Genomic DNA, 16,539 nt, shown 5'->3' with positions numbered 1-16,539 from the left:
TTCAATTTGTTAGCCTTTTGGATTTATTATCATGAAACAGAAAATTGGACTTGTTTAGTTAATAATAAAGAACCAACATGGACTATAATGTATTTTACATGTATTGGAGGATGTGAAATAGTTAGTAGAGGGTGTGGACTTGAGAAGCATTTTCACATCAAGCTGAATTTTATTTCAAATTCTCCTTTTGCTCTCTTCACCTCCATGTACTCTTTTAATCTGGTCTAGAATGATATATATATATATATATATATATATATATATATATATATATATATATATATATATATATAAAAAGGTCAAACAGATTCTTTTGGATTGGCCACATATATTGTGTAGAAAAACCCTTAGGGGGTGTTTGATTCCTCGGAAAAATAATAGGTTAATTTTATACAGGTTCCTACAAACATAGTGAATAACAAATATATTCCTATAAAGTTTTAAATTTTCATATGTTGTTCCTACAAAAGTCCTAATATTTTTAAATATGTCATTGCCGTTAGAATCCGTAAAAAAAATTTAGTTAACAATAGTTTAAATACTTAACCCGGTTAATTTTTAACATTTTTACCTTTTTATATTATACTGTTTATGACTTTTGGAGGAATATACTTGTGATGGTAAAATTGAAAATATAACAATTATCTAACGGTTGGCTAACGGTAAGAAACCAGAGGGACATATTTAAAAATATCAAAATATTTACAGAAACAACATATAAAAATTGAACTTTGTAAGAATATATTTGTCATTCACTATGTGTACATGGACCTGTACAAAATTAACCCAAAAAAATTACAAAAAAATACCTTCTCCACATTTCTCGCTTTTTGGATAAAAAATTCAAAAAACGAAAACACTACTTTCTAATAAAATCTGGAAAAAAAATCAAAATTTTGTCGAAACTAAATGAACAAAAAACACTTTTTTTTTTTTTTTTTATTTCTGGGATATTTGCTTGGAAATCCAAACACCCCCTTAGGTATTACATAATGGCTAAGATACAAGGTCTTTTTGCATCCCAAAATCAATTACAGTGTTTTGTTTCTTAAAATGTCCAAAAAGTGCTTCCAACTGCAGTGCAGTTGACAGAAACAGGGCAAGTCTAAACCAAAAGTTAGGAGCCTCACAGTTGATTCCTTCGTCTTTGATGAATGCTTTGTACAAAATTAACTTGTTCGAACCCTCTCTCTCTCTCTCTCTCTCTCTCTCTCTCTTGTTCATCAAAATGTCCAAAAAGTGCTTCCAACTGCAGTGAAGTTGACAGAAACAGGGAACTCTAAACCAAAAGTTACAGTTGATACCTTTGTCTTTGATGATTGCCTCACAAAACTTGCTTGTTTGAAGTTTGAACACACTCTCTCTCTCTCTCTCTCTCTCTCTCTCTCTCTCTCTCTCTCTCTCTCTCTCTCTCTCTTCTGATGATTTGTAATATATTGCAGTCAACTGTTCTGAACACAGAAATGCAGAAGCCAAAACTTGTCAGTTTATTATCTCCTTCCAATATGATGCATGGATACTCTATTTTGGCTTCTAAATATGTAGAAGATGCAAATCAGATACTATTTAGATATGTAAATAACATATGCGGATATACGAAAGTAGGAAGGCTAAGATACGAATGAAACAAAAATATTCACATAAAATTGAAATTCTTTTCTAGGAAAATAAGTCCCAAAACAAAAAAAAAACAATATCTATAACCATATTTAGCATGATAATAAGAATACGAATACGAATTGGATTTGGTAAGAATACATATACAAACCGTATTTTCGGCCGAAAATAAAATTTGAACAGGATATTAGACAAAGATAAAACAAATGTACCTATATGTATTAACAGTTGGTCTAAGCATCTTCAAAAGAGAGTGGCTTATTAAGACTCCCAGTGACCAAAAGTCCAATTAGATCAATGGTGCATCAATGGTGCATTGGAAGACCAAATCTCTCTTTACTTGTCTAATTCTTTTCCTTTGCTTTAGTAAATTGGAAGGGTAATTCTTTCTTCTTAACAATCTTTGTACAAAGAGAAAAGATTTGCACACTTCACCCTGTTTTTTTTATTCTTTTTCAGCAAAAGAAAAGAACATAAAAAATTGACCAAAATGAATACAACTCAAAAATGAAAATAATTCAGAATCTAAAACTAAAGTTTTACCTTGAAAAGGATCAAAGGAGATGGGGGGGTGTTTGGTTTCCCAAACTTTTTGTTTTGGTTGGAAAAGTATTTTTCGTCCATTTGGTTCCTAGAAAAAATGGTTTTTTCTACAAAAAATTGTTTAGAAATTTTTACTGATAAGTAGTATTTTCATTTTCCAAATATTTCAGAAACCAAACACCCCTAAAGTAAGAATGAGAAGCTAAAGTAAGAAGGTACATGAAATTAGCAGTCAGTTTTCTTGGAAGGATGTGGCTCATTTTCCAACCACGATTGGATTCGATAGCATAAGAAGAGTGAAAGATATTGGAGGAGACGAAGGGTTTAGCGACTTACAGATATCGGAGGTTGCAGTTGGTTAGGATTATCAAATCTAATCGGATCAGATAACTATATTAAGATGGGATTATCAAAACCCACCTGACAGACTGAGATTGAACGGGATTGGATTCAAAATATCGCACCGGACGAACCCCCCACCAGTTGCGACTCCTGACTCCTCCAAGTTGCTAAATCTTGTTTTTCGCAGCACCGCTCTCTTGTCCTATACCATCCGGTCAAAGGGAACCAAACAGACCCTAAACTAAGAAGGAAGAACAGGAAAATAGAAGGAGAAAGAAAAAGGCCTGCATGACTCCCCAGATGCCAACCAACAAGTTCATCAACACATTTGACAAAGCTTCTCAGATGGCATTCAGGGAGCCAGGCAGACCCTCACCATTCTTCACACATGCATGCATGCAAAACCCATAATATAATTTGTGCACCACAAAACAAACCTGCAGAGAACCCAAAATCATGCATCACCATCTAACTCCCATTCAAAATTTTGATATAATATGGAGGGGAAAAAAGAAAAGCCACAAATTCAACTTACTTGCTTCTCACAATGCATTCTCTACCTCTCTCTCTCTCTTGAGGATTCTCTTAAAGATACTTTGTTAGGTCTCATACACTCTCTTGTCCTGGATGCTCTTTAAATACTCAGCTTCAAAGGAGTATGTTTGTTTACTGAGGGGTAGGTGGAAGGGAAGTGAGGGCATGAGGGAGGACAAGAGAAAGGCCAATTCCAACTTTGCAGCAGAAGAGTTCCATGAGTAGAGCCAAAAGTTAGTCTGGGTTTTGCAGGTAGGGCAGCTTTGGACTCATTCTCATGGCCTCTCTGTATGGTGAGGAAAGTTGTGGGCACATGTTTTTTGAGTCTGAAAACTAATTATTGTGATATGAATATTTGGACCACTATGAATTTAATGACAAGCATGAGAGGTAATGGCAGTATTAAGCCTGTTAGAACCTGAACAAGGCAGCAAAAGCTAGGGCTAACAGAAGTAAATCAGAAATGAAATTTATTCCGAGCTCTATTTGAGGTGTTGATCGGTCGGGTCAGGTCGGATTAGGTTTGGATTAGGTTTTGTGTCACAAGTCACTTTGAGTTTCAAGATGCTCCGGCTCCAATCGATTTTCCGACTATTTGAGCATGAGTTGCTTCGCATTTTCAGGCTGAATCGGTGTCAGGCCATCATGTGGCCAATTCTTTCTGGTTGAATCCATTTTTGCTGCCTCCATTCTTCCTATACTAAGCTTAAACAAAAAAAATCAAATCCAATAGCTTATGGATTTGGAATCATATCTGAAACGGCGAAATGAAGTCTATATCTTATGCTCAGATTTGGAATTTCGACCTAGGTAGCACCCAATCCGACGACTGACGTAGGTCCAATGGCATATGATCATACTCGTTGAGCAGGCATCTGGCCCAATTCATGCACCAAATGTATGCAAAGAATATCAGGGATTCGACTGCTAGCTTAATTGGAATGCATTCTCAGGTGTTTGTGGATATGACCAGATGAAAACTTTTTCAACAGATTCAGCGTTCAGCATTCGAATCGAAAGCTCAGCTTCTAAGAATTATCCTGCAGGTATAAAGCTTTCTAATGTAGGAAAATCTGACAAGAAGCTTGAAAAGGAGCTGGCTCCCTTACAGCTCAAAGAACTACCCACACATCCCTAATTTCCCTTGCTTGACGCTTTGGAAGATTTTGGCAGACATAAATCTTGATTTAGATGGATATTTTGATAGCCCCACAGAAGAAAATCAGAAAAGATTAGGTATATAATTCACTGTACGATTATATAATTCTGTGACATGTGGACATGTTTCTTGCATATTCTGCCAAATGAAATTGATAAGGAACAATCGTCTTATCCTGAAACATCTGGCATTATTTGCAAATTATTTCTAAACTTTTCAAGAAAAATAATAATATATATATATATATATATATAGAGAGAGAGAGAGAGAGAGAGAGAGAGAGTTGAGCTAAAATACTATCGGTAGTAAACGGGCTTCATTACCACCCATTTGTTTTCGATAATGAAGCCTCCAAATCGACGATCAGTACCATTAAACATGATCTATATCATTTGAAGTATTTAGAAATCAAATTTCATGTTTTTCTCAATATTGTTCTCTTATCCATCAAGTGAACACAAAAATGAACGCTGAAAATGAATATCCTTTAAAAAGTGATAATAGAAATCTTGTAATCAAGATCAAGATTATAAATCTTATTTTAAATAGTTTTAAAAATTTTCTAACCAAAATTCAATTGATTAGGATATCTTTATGCCGTTAAACGAGAAAACTCCACATATTGACCATTAAAATTACAAATTTTGAAATCCTTTTGATCATTAGGTCAATAATCTTGAAAAGATTTGAAATTTGATTTATGAATACTTCAAGTGATATAGATCATGTTCAACGGTACCGATCGTCGATTTGGACGCTTTATCATCGAAAACAAATGGGTAGCAACAGAGCCCATTTGCTACTGATAGCATTCCAGCTCAGCTCTCTCTCTCTCTCTCTCTCTCTCTCTCTCTCTCTCTCTCTCTCTCTCTATATATATATATATATATGCACAAACTACAATATCCAGTGCTTTCCAAATCAACTGAACACACCATGGGGAGAAAACAAAGTGAAAGATTGTATATAAAGAGCTAGGCTCCTATGCTTTCGAAAGTACGGGAGGCCCCGTGCTTGTAAGTTATTTTCGATGATGGGACATCCGATTCGGCGATCGGTTTCGTTAAACTTGATCTACGCTATTGGAACTATCTAGAAACCAAATTTCATAATTTTTTGATTTCGTTTGTCTAGTGAATGAGTAGCCTCAAAATGAACGGCTGAAAATGAAAATCTCATAAAACACAGTGATAAAGAATTCAAATTTTAAATCGGAAGTATTGATCTTGCTACTGATGTTAAGTAGAATTTTCTATTAAATTTTCATGTAATTTGGATACTTCTACACCATTGAACTTAAAAATATGCCACATCGACCGTTAAAATAGTCATTTTTTAGACCTTTTGATCGCTTAGTAAATGATGTTAAAAAAATCTAAAATTTGGTTTCTAAATAGTTCCAATATGGTAGATCATACCTAATGGAGCCAATCGTCGAATCGAACGTCCTATCATCGAAAACAACTTACAAGCACGGGGCCTCCCGTACTTTCGAAAGTACGGGAGACGGACTCTGTACATAAATTAAACAGAAAAAAGAATATATCCAACCTTTTACAAGCTAATCTACAAACACTTTTTAGCTCCGAAACAGGTACACAAACTCTAGGAGCTTGAACAAGTACCGAATGCACCAATCAAAAATTCATCAGCGAACACGAGAAACAAATTAAAACCAATTTTCAATAATTCAAATACTCTGGAACTTTTTCAAAAGTTCATAAAGTAGAGAAATTTCGATTTCAAATGTTCGACCATGTTATTCTCAAGTGCACAAAATGTCGACATAATCACGTAAACAAATGAATAGGCTGTGTAAATTATCCAGATACTTCGAGAATTTCATCAGCGACTCTGCCAAATAGTTCCCCATTTCTATATTCTTGTAATTCTGAAATTTAAGGACAAAAGATTTATGTAGGAATTCAACACCTGTTACACTGCATGTCTATCTTTAATTTAACCAAAGCACTCAAAATATTTTTCCAAATAATAACTGACTTCCTAACTTCTCACCATGGCCAAGTGCATCTATAATGGCAAACTATTTAGTCTATCTTTAATTTAACCAAAGCACTCAAAATATTTTTCCAAATAATGACTGACTTCCTAACTTCTCACCATGGCCAAGTGCATCTATAATGGCAAACTATTTATTCTATATATCTCCTAGAAAGTTTCCTGGAAAAATTTTGTAAAATGTCAATCTAAGGCAATGCAGATTATAGACTTTTGAGTCCTGATGCTGGATTCACGAGCCCATGTTGATCAGCTGAAGCTTCTACAAAAATGCCAGATGAGTAATTCAGTTCGAGGAAACTCCAACAATTCTTATAGTAGGTCTCATCAACACAATTTCTCAATGAATCTAGAAGCTAAAGAGTTTGAATAGGGTCCTTTGCTTCATAAGCACAGTTACTCCACTATATGGTTTTAATATCTTGGCTCCTCTTTCTATAACTACCAAGGAAAATGCTTCACATGCTACCTTTGCCTTTGCCATAAAATGATGCATAGATGTTGGAGACGTCGAAATTCTAACATGTATTTATTGATAAAATATAGGTACAATAATTGTTAAATGCCTCACAGATGCATTTCCTTCAATTCAACATTTAATTGAAAATGCATATACAGTGAAAAGAGTTCCCGAGTTTGAATTGACGAACCCAATGAAGTATTCAAAATCCAAATGTTGCCAAGAGTTCGAAGCAAAGGATAGCTGCAATGGCTTGACATGCTTCAAGTTCTTCGCCTTTCAACTTTAATCAATACACGCTTCATTCTCATACTTTCACAATAAACTCGGAAAATATTGGCTACCATCGATTTGCAGGAGCATCTCAATCAGCAGATGTTAGAGCATCTAAGCATTCAAGTTCTCCAAAATATCAAAAACTTACTGTTACACACTTTCAATGGTGAACCTTGAGCCTGCACATTTTGCTCTCCACATATTAAATGTTTGTCGTTATTCTTTTATTATATAGGCTTGATCTCGTTTAAGATAGATGCAAAACCATACAGTCCATCAGAAGAAAAGAGCACAAAATTTCACCTAAAATAGAGAGATATAACACCATTGATCACTCACTCAACACCACCTATGTTTATAGTAGTTCTGATAATCCAAAGGAAAATCGAGAAGTCTGGGAAAACACTTATACAAAGAACATTAACAACTTCTAGTAAGATTATTGTGAGACAGAAAAAAGCATGCAAGAGCTTCCTAGACAAGAAAGAAAAATAGAAGAAATGAACAATAGGAAATTTATTTATTTAGTCGATATCTCATTACAACACCAGAAGCGACAGCCCCAAGCTTGGAACAAAATGTTGGAAGGTTTAAGCAAATCAACACCCAATGAAAGAGAAAAAGAAAAGGAGAGAAAAAAAAAGGACCCGATAAATAGGGGACTACACATGATTGATCCTTTGTAGCTTCTTTTGAGTATTAGGGCTAAAAGTTGATTTGACTTGAATCAATATCTCGAAAGAATGATGAAACTTGACATTCAAACAAGATTCAATCTCCTAGTCAAAATTGGCCATTTTGTTGGGCAAAAACCCTGGTTCCATTAGCTAGTTCCATAACCCATTTTGCATCAAACCTTACGATAATCTGAAGTTCCATAAACAAACCGTAGGTTCTACACCACTCCCCAATTGGAGTAAAAATACTAAAATAGTACTCACAAGTCTTGGATCATTCTGACCGCCTAAAAATGTGCTGTTCAGCATTTAGCTATTCATGTCTACATAGAACAATCACAGACAGTGAAAGGCCTATTCGTGCTACACATGAGAATTCCAGTCCACGTTTTTTATGGCAACAACTCATCCTGTTTAATCTTTTCCGCATTTCACTTTAATGGAAAGAAAAAGTGAAAAAGAGAGAGAATTAAACATTTTTGATCTACAAAGAACGGGAAGCAATATATTATCATAATTCCACCCAGTAAATCTGTGGCAGACACCATCTCATCGGCATTTCACTTATGTCAAATTAGGCCATTTATTAAAACCTAAGGGCTTGCTTGGCTTCATTTCTAGAACAAATTTTCTATTTAGAGAAGTAACAGCTAGGTGTTTGGCAACAAAAATTCTAAAGTTTTTGTCATGGAGGGACTCTTAAATGAGCTAGCAAGTTACAATCTCAAGATAAGTTGCTATCATTGCAACTGAAAGATGTTGAGGGGATTTCACTGCAAGGGCATGTTTGGTTTGAAGTATGTGAGACTTGGAATGGAAATCAGAATAAATCATTTCCATTGTTAGCGTTTGGATTGAGGGATTAACATTCTAATTCCTATTCCAGGGAGATTTGAATCCCTCAAAAGTGGCTCCCATTATAGAGGTGGGAGTCAACTTTGATTCTGAAGTGATTGAGAAAAGAAAATTTTTTTTTTCCACTAATAACTATTTGAATTCAAATATAAAAATAAAATATAAATTCATTAGATCAAATCATAATTGCAAATTTGAATTTAAAATTTAATTTTTAATTTCTTAAATTTTAATTTAATAGTTCTAAATTTAAATTTTGACTTTGATCTTGAGCTTGAATTCTATATTCAAATTTAAGTTCAAATTATAAGTTCAAATTTGGGTTCAAATTTTGATAAAATAACAAATTTAAATTTAATAAAAATTTTAATTTGAACATAATTCTTTGTTTGGTTTTTATCATTCGTTTTCAATTCCGGCCCATTCCCATTCCTATTCTAATGATTTCAACTCCCATTTTGAACCAAACGTGCCCTAAAGTTGTCCGTGTTCCGTTGATCAGCTCTACTCATGAAACATTTTCAGAAGTGTAAATCAACAACCCATAATTGAACACAAAACAAAGATATTCAAACTAACAAACAAATTTATTCGACATCAAACTGGTAGAATTTTGGCATAAATAATCATACAGCGAAATGTAAAACTTATTTGATATTCCTGTAGAATATTAACATCTATAATTACACAACAATAAGTTATTCGGAAGTACAACACATGCAGAGACCCAATGTATTCAACTGCTTATCAACTTAAAACTAGGTTAATAAATGTAACGAAAGAACAAGTCGAAGAAATGAAACCTTGTGCTACAATTCTGCATATCTACGCAAAACTTAGACTTCCGATGGAGTTTTCGCATCAATAGAGAGAGCATGCAAACCACTACTGAGCTCATCCTTCAAAAGATCATAAACTAGCCTATGCCTCTTCAACATGCTCTTCCCTTCGAACGCCTTCGAGACCACCCTCACATTGAAATGGGTCTCTCCTCCGCTGCTTCCCGCAACTCCCGCGTGGCCCGCGTGGAGATGCGATATGTCCTCGATCTCCAATTCAACAGGGGACAGCTCTTTCTCCAATCTCCCCCTTATCCTCTCCTTCCTCCCACCAGTGACACTGCCCGAGCTCGTCGAATTGACCTCAACACCAACCTTTCCATCATCTTCTTCCTCACCCTCCAAACCATACAATCTCTCTCCTTTCTCAAAATTAGCATGCCCGTTTGCCGTAATCTCACGAATTTCACGAGGCTTCTCTTCCAAAATCGAATCTTTCCCCTCCGAGATCGCACGTTTATCTTCCGAAACCCCGAATTCCCCCGAATTGCCGCCGCCTTCCAGGGCCTCGAGCTCGAGGGCCTTGCGCTGCATGAGCCGGAGCATGTTCAGGAACCCGCTGTTCCGCGACGGGGTGAGGCTCTGGCGGATCCCGAGGAGCTCGACGAACTCGGGGGGCACGCGGGCGATGTCGCGGGCGGGGGACCCGGAGAGCCCGAGGACGAGGAGCGCGGCGAGGCCCTTGGTGAGGACCGAATCGGAATCGGCCTCGAAGCAGATCCCGCCGCAACCGCCGCCATTGTCGCCGCCGCCGCCGCATCCGTCCTTGAAGGCGCGGACCCAGACGCGGGAGACGCAGCCGGAGACGCGATTGGAGTCGGATTTGTGGGCGGGGTCGAGGGGCGGGAGCTTGGAGGCGTAGTGGAGGAGTTGCTGGTACTTGGCCTTGGAGTCGGGGACGGATTGGAAGAGGGCGACGATGTCGCGGAGCTTGGGGGGGAGGAGGGAGGGGTCGAGGGAGGAGGAGGAGGAGGAGGAGGAGGAGGAGAAAGAGGGTGGTGGAGGTGGAGTCGGATTGGGGAGGGTTTAGGGTTGGGGTAGAGGGTTGGAAGGAGATGGGGGAGGAGAAGGGAATCCATGCGGAGGAGGAGGGTTTGGAGAAGGAGAAGGAGATGGGGGAGGAGGGTTTGAGGAGGGGGAGACGCGGCGGAGAGAGGAGGAAGAGAGAGAGACGACGCCACCGCCATGGATGTGTGTTGAGAGAGAGAGGAGAGAGGAGAGAGAGAGGAGAGGAAGGCTTGTGTGGTAGGGTGTCAACTAAGCCGAACACGAGCGAGCTGGGTTGGCTCGTGTTCGGCTTGTTTCGTAAACGAGTCCAACACAAGCTGTGTGGGTAAAGTATCGGGCCAAAATATTCGGTTCATTTATTAATAATTTCAATACGAGCTGATTTATAAATAAAAATTTAAAAAATAAAAAAATATATATATAGAAAATAAATAAATTTATAAGATTTTAGCTATTATATTTTAATTTAATGATTACAATTTTATATACAAATAAATTATTTTATAATTGAGTTGGACTTTATATTTAGATTAGGCTAAAAATTAAATAATAAAAATTTATATTATATGCATAAATAATTATTAATTTATATATATAAATATAAAATATATATATTCGAGCTGTTATCAAGCCGAACACGAGCGAACTGACCCAACTCGTGTTTCGCTCATTTATTAAACGAGCTAAAAATTTCAACTCGTGTTCGGCTTATTTACTAAACGAGTGATTCGATCTCAAGCTCATTTGGAACCGAACATGAGCGGCTCGCCAATGACTAGCTGAATTACCACCCCTACTTGTGGGTATAAAAAATTGTTAGTACAGAGACACTAATATATTTGTTTTGGTTTGGCTTCCGGGCCATATAAGAATATATATTTTGGCTTGAACTTTATCTATTTGTTTTGGTTTGGTTCCAAGGCCATATAAGAAATATATATTTTGATTTGAACTTTATATATTTACTAGTGTAGAGACCCGCGCGATGCAGCGCGTAGATGATAGAAACAAAATTTTAAAATTTTAATAAAACTTATATTTACAACTTATTGATGTATAAGAAGCTATACCCATGTTAAATATAGTTAATTTGTATTACTAAATTCAACTACTAAGAAAATAAAATTATAGCTAGAAGTTTATATAATTTTTTTAAAATCTTCGAAATACAGTAAGAAACATATAATTTTATCATATTATATGCCTCTTAAACATTCTGTTGTGAAAGATAAAAAAAAAAACCTAGCTCCAGCGCGGCTAAATCGACCTAGTGGGCACTTATATGAGCCGCGACTCGATTTTGCGAAAAAATACTTCTCGAAGGAGACAACTTTCTTCGCATGCTCTTCTTCTTCTTCTTCATCGTCCTCATCATCTTCATTAACACGATAAAAGAGAGAGAGCAAGATGAGTGTTTGGTGAAAAATAAGATGATGATATTTTTTTTTTGCATGAAAAATAAGAGGCCATGGAAAAGAGAGGGGGGTGGGGGATTAATGGACGTGGGATAGATTGAAGTTACAAAGCCTATTTATTGGTAGAATATAGTGCCTATAATTAAATGTTGCATTTTCGATTAATTAATTTTCGTGATTTTAAAGGATTGGGGGGTGAAGGGTTTGGCGTTGAAAAGAGAGTTGAGGGAGAAGAAATGACTAATATTGAAGAGAAAAATAAGTAACATATAAATTAAAGAGCACATTGATTACATGTTATTGAATAAATAAGAGGGGAGGGGAAGAGCCAAGAACAAATGTGAGTTCAAAAAAAGGGCTAGTGAGGTTGAAAGAAAACTTGCCACGTGGCAAAAAATATTGGGAATTCATATAGGTTAATAGATTTTGATTTGATTCGAGGTATATATAAAATATATTTATTATTCAGTATATTTATAGAAAACTGTATATAATTAATTTTATTTTTTAATAAGAGGTTGATTGGTTTTCAAGAGTAGTGTTTTAAAACAAAATTTAAGGAAAAAATTTTGATTTTTTAAATTTTCGTTTAGTTCTAAAAAAATATTTTATAAAAAAATATTTTATCTTATTTTTCAAAAAAATGTATTTTTTATTTTTAAAAATATTGAAAAATAAAAAATGCTAATTTTTTCTTAAAATATGGAAAAATAAATAAATAAAAATATTTTTTCTTGCAAATCAAGCAGGCTAAAAATTGAGAACGGAGTTTTCTATAATTTTTTTTAAAAAAATTTCACATTTTTTTGAAAAACCAAACAAATTATAAAAACCTCTCTTACACTTTAGCTCTTGTCTTAATAGCCTTTCCGCATTAAAAATTATATCAGTTACCATCCTACGTATTATCATCATCTCAAATACATGACTCTTGGCAAATAATAATAATAATAAAAATAAAAATCCACTAGTTTTGTGTGTTTGCAAAAATAGACCACCCTTTTTATTTCTACAGATTTAAGCAAAAAATTTACAAACTGATGAAAATATCCTTGTGCCTTAAAAACCCGATCTCTTATTTCTCCGCTCCTTTCTCGCGAGCCATGTCTTCACCTTTGGTGGTAGCCTCAAGCCCTCATGTCTTCTTGTTGCCTCCACACAAACTCCTCCGTCGCATCCACGTCATGAACGCCTTACGAACAAGAAGAACTCGACAAATTGACCCTCTCGTCGTCGTGACCACTCGATGCTTCGCCAAAAAAGAAGATGGAGACGAAGGTGGCAAAGGAGGAAGGCGACAATCGCTGGTCGAAAATGCTTCCTAAACATTGTTCACAGCAAACATGGTCGATGGCTACGAGAGAAAATCAGACCAACGACGTAATACTGCACTATTTATTAAAAAGTTATACTATTCAAATATATATTGCACTATTTAGTAAAAAAGTTGTACTATTTTACAGTTTAATATACGCATCAAATAGTACAACTTTCTTACTAAATAGTGTAACATATATTTGAACAGTGTGATTTTTTAATAAATAGTGCAACATCATGTTGTTTGCTAGATTTTTTTCCTCTCACTACCATCATCACGTCGTTGGCCACGCTCTCCACGAACATGCCCCGCAAGCATTCTCAACCAGCGATCGTTGCTCTTCTCTGCCACCTTCAATTTCATCTCCAACGAAGCGCTGAGCGGCCACGATTGACAAGTGGGTCACATTCATTTTGTTCATCTCGATCATAAGACATTCACGACGCAAGTGTAATGTGAGAGTTAGTGTGAAGGCAACGGAAATGGAATGAGTGCTCGAGGTTGTCGTCGATAGTGGAGACATGTGATTGATTTTCTAGGTATGTAAAATAAACAGCAAATTAAATACATACCAAAATCCAGGATCAAAATAAAATAAAACAACTCACAGAGCGTGTCATAGAGAAGAAATTCCTGATCAATTTGCGGAAACGAGAAGTTCAGCTATGATCCGAAAATCACGAACCAAACTTAGGTAATTTGGTTTCTCCTCCTATCTCAGGCACGCTGTCGTATGGTGTGGAACCGATGGTAATTCTTTACCAGAATGCGTATGAGAAGGTGGCGGGAGCAATACCCCTTTATATAGAGTCCAAATCGACTTCCCATCAAAGTCTTATTAGAATTCTATTTAAATGTAAAATAGATGGGAAAGGGATAAAATATACCATATCAAGTAGTTCTATATCTATTAGGATTGACCTTTATCTATAGTAAATCCATATTTGAATATGATTAATTGGGCCACAATATATGGAATCCTAACAATCTTCCACTTGGCTCATATTAATTATATTCCATGAACGGATTTTCTATATTCAAAACTTTATTATGCATTATTGAAAACTTTATGGTCAAATACCTTAGAACTCACTTGATCTTTAGCTCAAACTAAAAGACTACAACGATAGGAACTATGGCGGTCCACCTCTTCATAACGAAATTTTCCTTCCATAATTACCGTATCATCTTCACCTGCTAACCGAGTGCTTTATATGGCACAACTTTATGAATGAATTTAAACTATGTGTTCATTCGTTAATAGGCAAAATTTTATGCATATTAAATGGTCCAACACAACTGCATTAAACTTTAACTTTATTGAAAGAAAATAAGTATTACAATTTTATACATCGAAAGAACTAACCAAACCTATATTTCTTATATGATCTGTACATGACCTAGGTGCCAACCTCTTGGTCATTGGGTCTGCAATCATACACTTGATACTGATTTATTCAATTGTAATATAACCTTCATCTATCTTCTCTCTCACAACAAAATATTTAATGTCCAAGTGTTTACACCCTACTGTAATCTTATTGTTATTGGCAAAGAAAATCGCAGCTAAGCTATCACAGAAATCTTTATTGGACGAGTATTGGAGTCCACAATTCTTAAGTCTATGATAACATTCCTAAGTCAAATAGCCTGTGATGTGGTTTCATAACATGCAATATGATCCAAAGTTCCTTTCAAATACCTCATAATCTTTTTAGCAACTTTCCAATGCACAATGCTTGGATTACTTTGATACATGCTAAGTAATCCAATGGCAAAAGCAATATCCGGATGTGTGCACGTTTGTGCATACACAAGACTACCAACTGTAGAGGCGTAGGGTTTATTTTTTATCTGTTCAATTTCTAATTGGTTCTTAGGACACCGAAAAAGTATTAAGCTTATCCCCTTTCTGGACAGGAGCAACACTGGGATTATAATTATGTATTTCAAAATTTTTCAAAACTTTCTATATGTAGGCCTTTTGAGATAGACCGAGTAAACTTTTATGTCTATCCCTTTTGATTTCAATACCGAGAACATATGAGGCCTCATCTAAATTTTTCATTTCAAAATTTTGAAAAATAAATTCTTTAGTGTTATACAATAGCCTAAAATCATTACTAGCAAGCAAAATATTATCAACATAAAGGATTAAAAAAATTATTTTACTCCCACTAATCTTTAAATAAATACATTGATTAACAATGTTTTCCTTAAAACCAAAAGTTAAAATAGTTTGTTTAAATTTTAAATACCATTGTCGAGAGGCCTGCTTTAGTCCATATATTGATTTCTTTAATTTGCATACCAAGTGCTCCGTTCCCTTTTGCGAGAACTCTTCAGGTTTATTCATATACACCTCTTCATAGAAATCCCCATTTAAAAATGCAGTTTTGACATTCATCTGGTATAGCTCGAGATCAAAATAAGCAACCAGAAGCATAATAATACGAAAAGATTCCTTTCTAGATACTGGAAAGAAATCACTTTGTAGTCAATGCCTTCTTTCTGAGTAAATCCTTTTGCTACAAAACGGGTCTTGTATCTCTCTATATTACCTTTAGAGTCCCATTTAATTTTATAAACCCACTTACATCCTACGGGTTTAACTCCTATAGGTAACTCAATAAGATCCTATACCTTATTGCGGTTCGTGGATTCAATCTCATCTTTCATGGCATTGTACCATTCCGTAAAATTATTACTATTTATGACTTCGGAAAAATTAAGAGTATCATCTAAACTCTAGCCATTCTCATAAAGATAGACGATATAATCATTGGATATAGCAGGTCTTCTCTGTCTTGACGATCTTCTTAAATCTATCTGATTATCCACATGTACATCTTGATGTGGATTATTCACTTGTACATCGTACTGTGAATTATCCACTTGTACATCTTGATGTGAATTATCAATGATAGGTTCACAATCACTTTGTGGTTCCAAAACGACTTGTTGTTCTACTAGAATAGGAACCATTAAATTGTGAGGAACAATAGTGGGTCTGCCATATACAGAATCCGAATGCTCTTGAATTTTCTCAAATTCAATGAACCGAGATTCAGAGCTCCCACTAATTGCACCATCCTCAATAAACCGTATTGTTTTAGTTTCTGCAATCTTTATAGGAAGTGATGAGCAGTAAAACTTATACTCTTTGGACCTTTCTGAATAATTAATAAAATATCCTGAAATGGTTCAAGGGTCCAATTTCTTTATTTGTGGGTCATACAATTTGGTCTCAGCTTGACAACTCCATATATGAAAATGTATTAAACTGGGTTTCCTACATGTCCAAAGCTCAAAAGGAGTTTTAGTGACAGCCTTAGTAGGAACCCGATTAAAAATATATCAGGCAGTTTGAGTGTCTTACTCCACAATAATATCGAAATGGTAGAATTACTGATCATACTTCTGAGCATATCAATTAATGTGCAGTTCTTTCTTTCAGCAATACCATTTTGATCAGGT

At 35.5% G+C, this 16,539-nt stretch overlaps 1 protein-coding gene and 1 long non-coding RNA gene across 2 annotated transcripts; both read right to left on the bottom strand.

Annotated features, from left to right (window-relative positions):
- LOC109719932 lies at positions 911-4,126 on the bottom strand. The gene is made up of 2 exons (XR_002218831.1): positions 3,038-4,126; positions 911-2,939 (listed from the first exon to the last, which is right to left on the bottom strand). It is a non-coding gene; the product is annotated as an uncharacterized LOC109719932 (long non-coding RNA).
- LOC109720834 (sufE-like protein 1, chloroplastic/mitochondrial) lies at positions 9,106-10,347 on the bottom strand (the record flags this gene model as incomplete). The annotated part of the gene is made up of 1 exon (XM_020248172.1): positions 9,106-10,347. A coding segment is annotated over one exon (1,029 nt), but the record flags the coding sequence as incomplete, so codon positions are not given.

Source organism: Ananas comosus, linkage group 14, assembly GCF_001540865.1.
Source record: "Ananas comosus cultivar F153 linkage group 14, ASM154086v1, whole genome shotgun sequence".
NCBI lineage: Eukaryota > Viridiplantae > Streptophyta > Magnoliopsida > Poales > Bromeliaceae > Ananas > Ananas comosus.
This window is presented reverse-complemented; position numbering and strand designations above follow the sequence as displayed.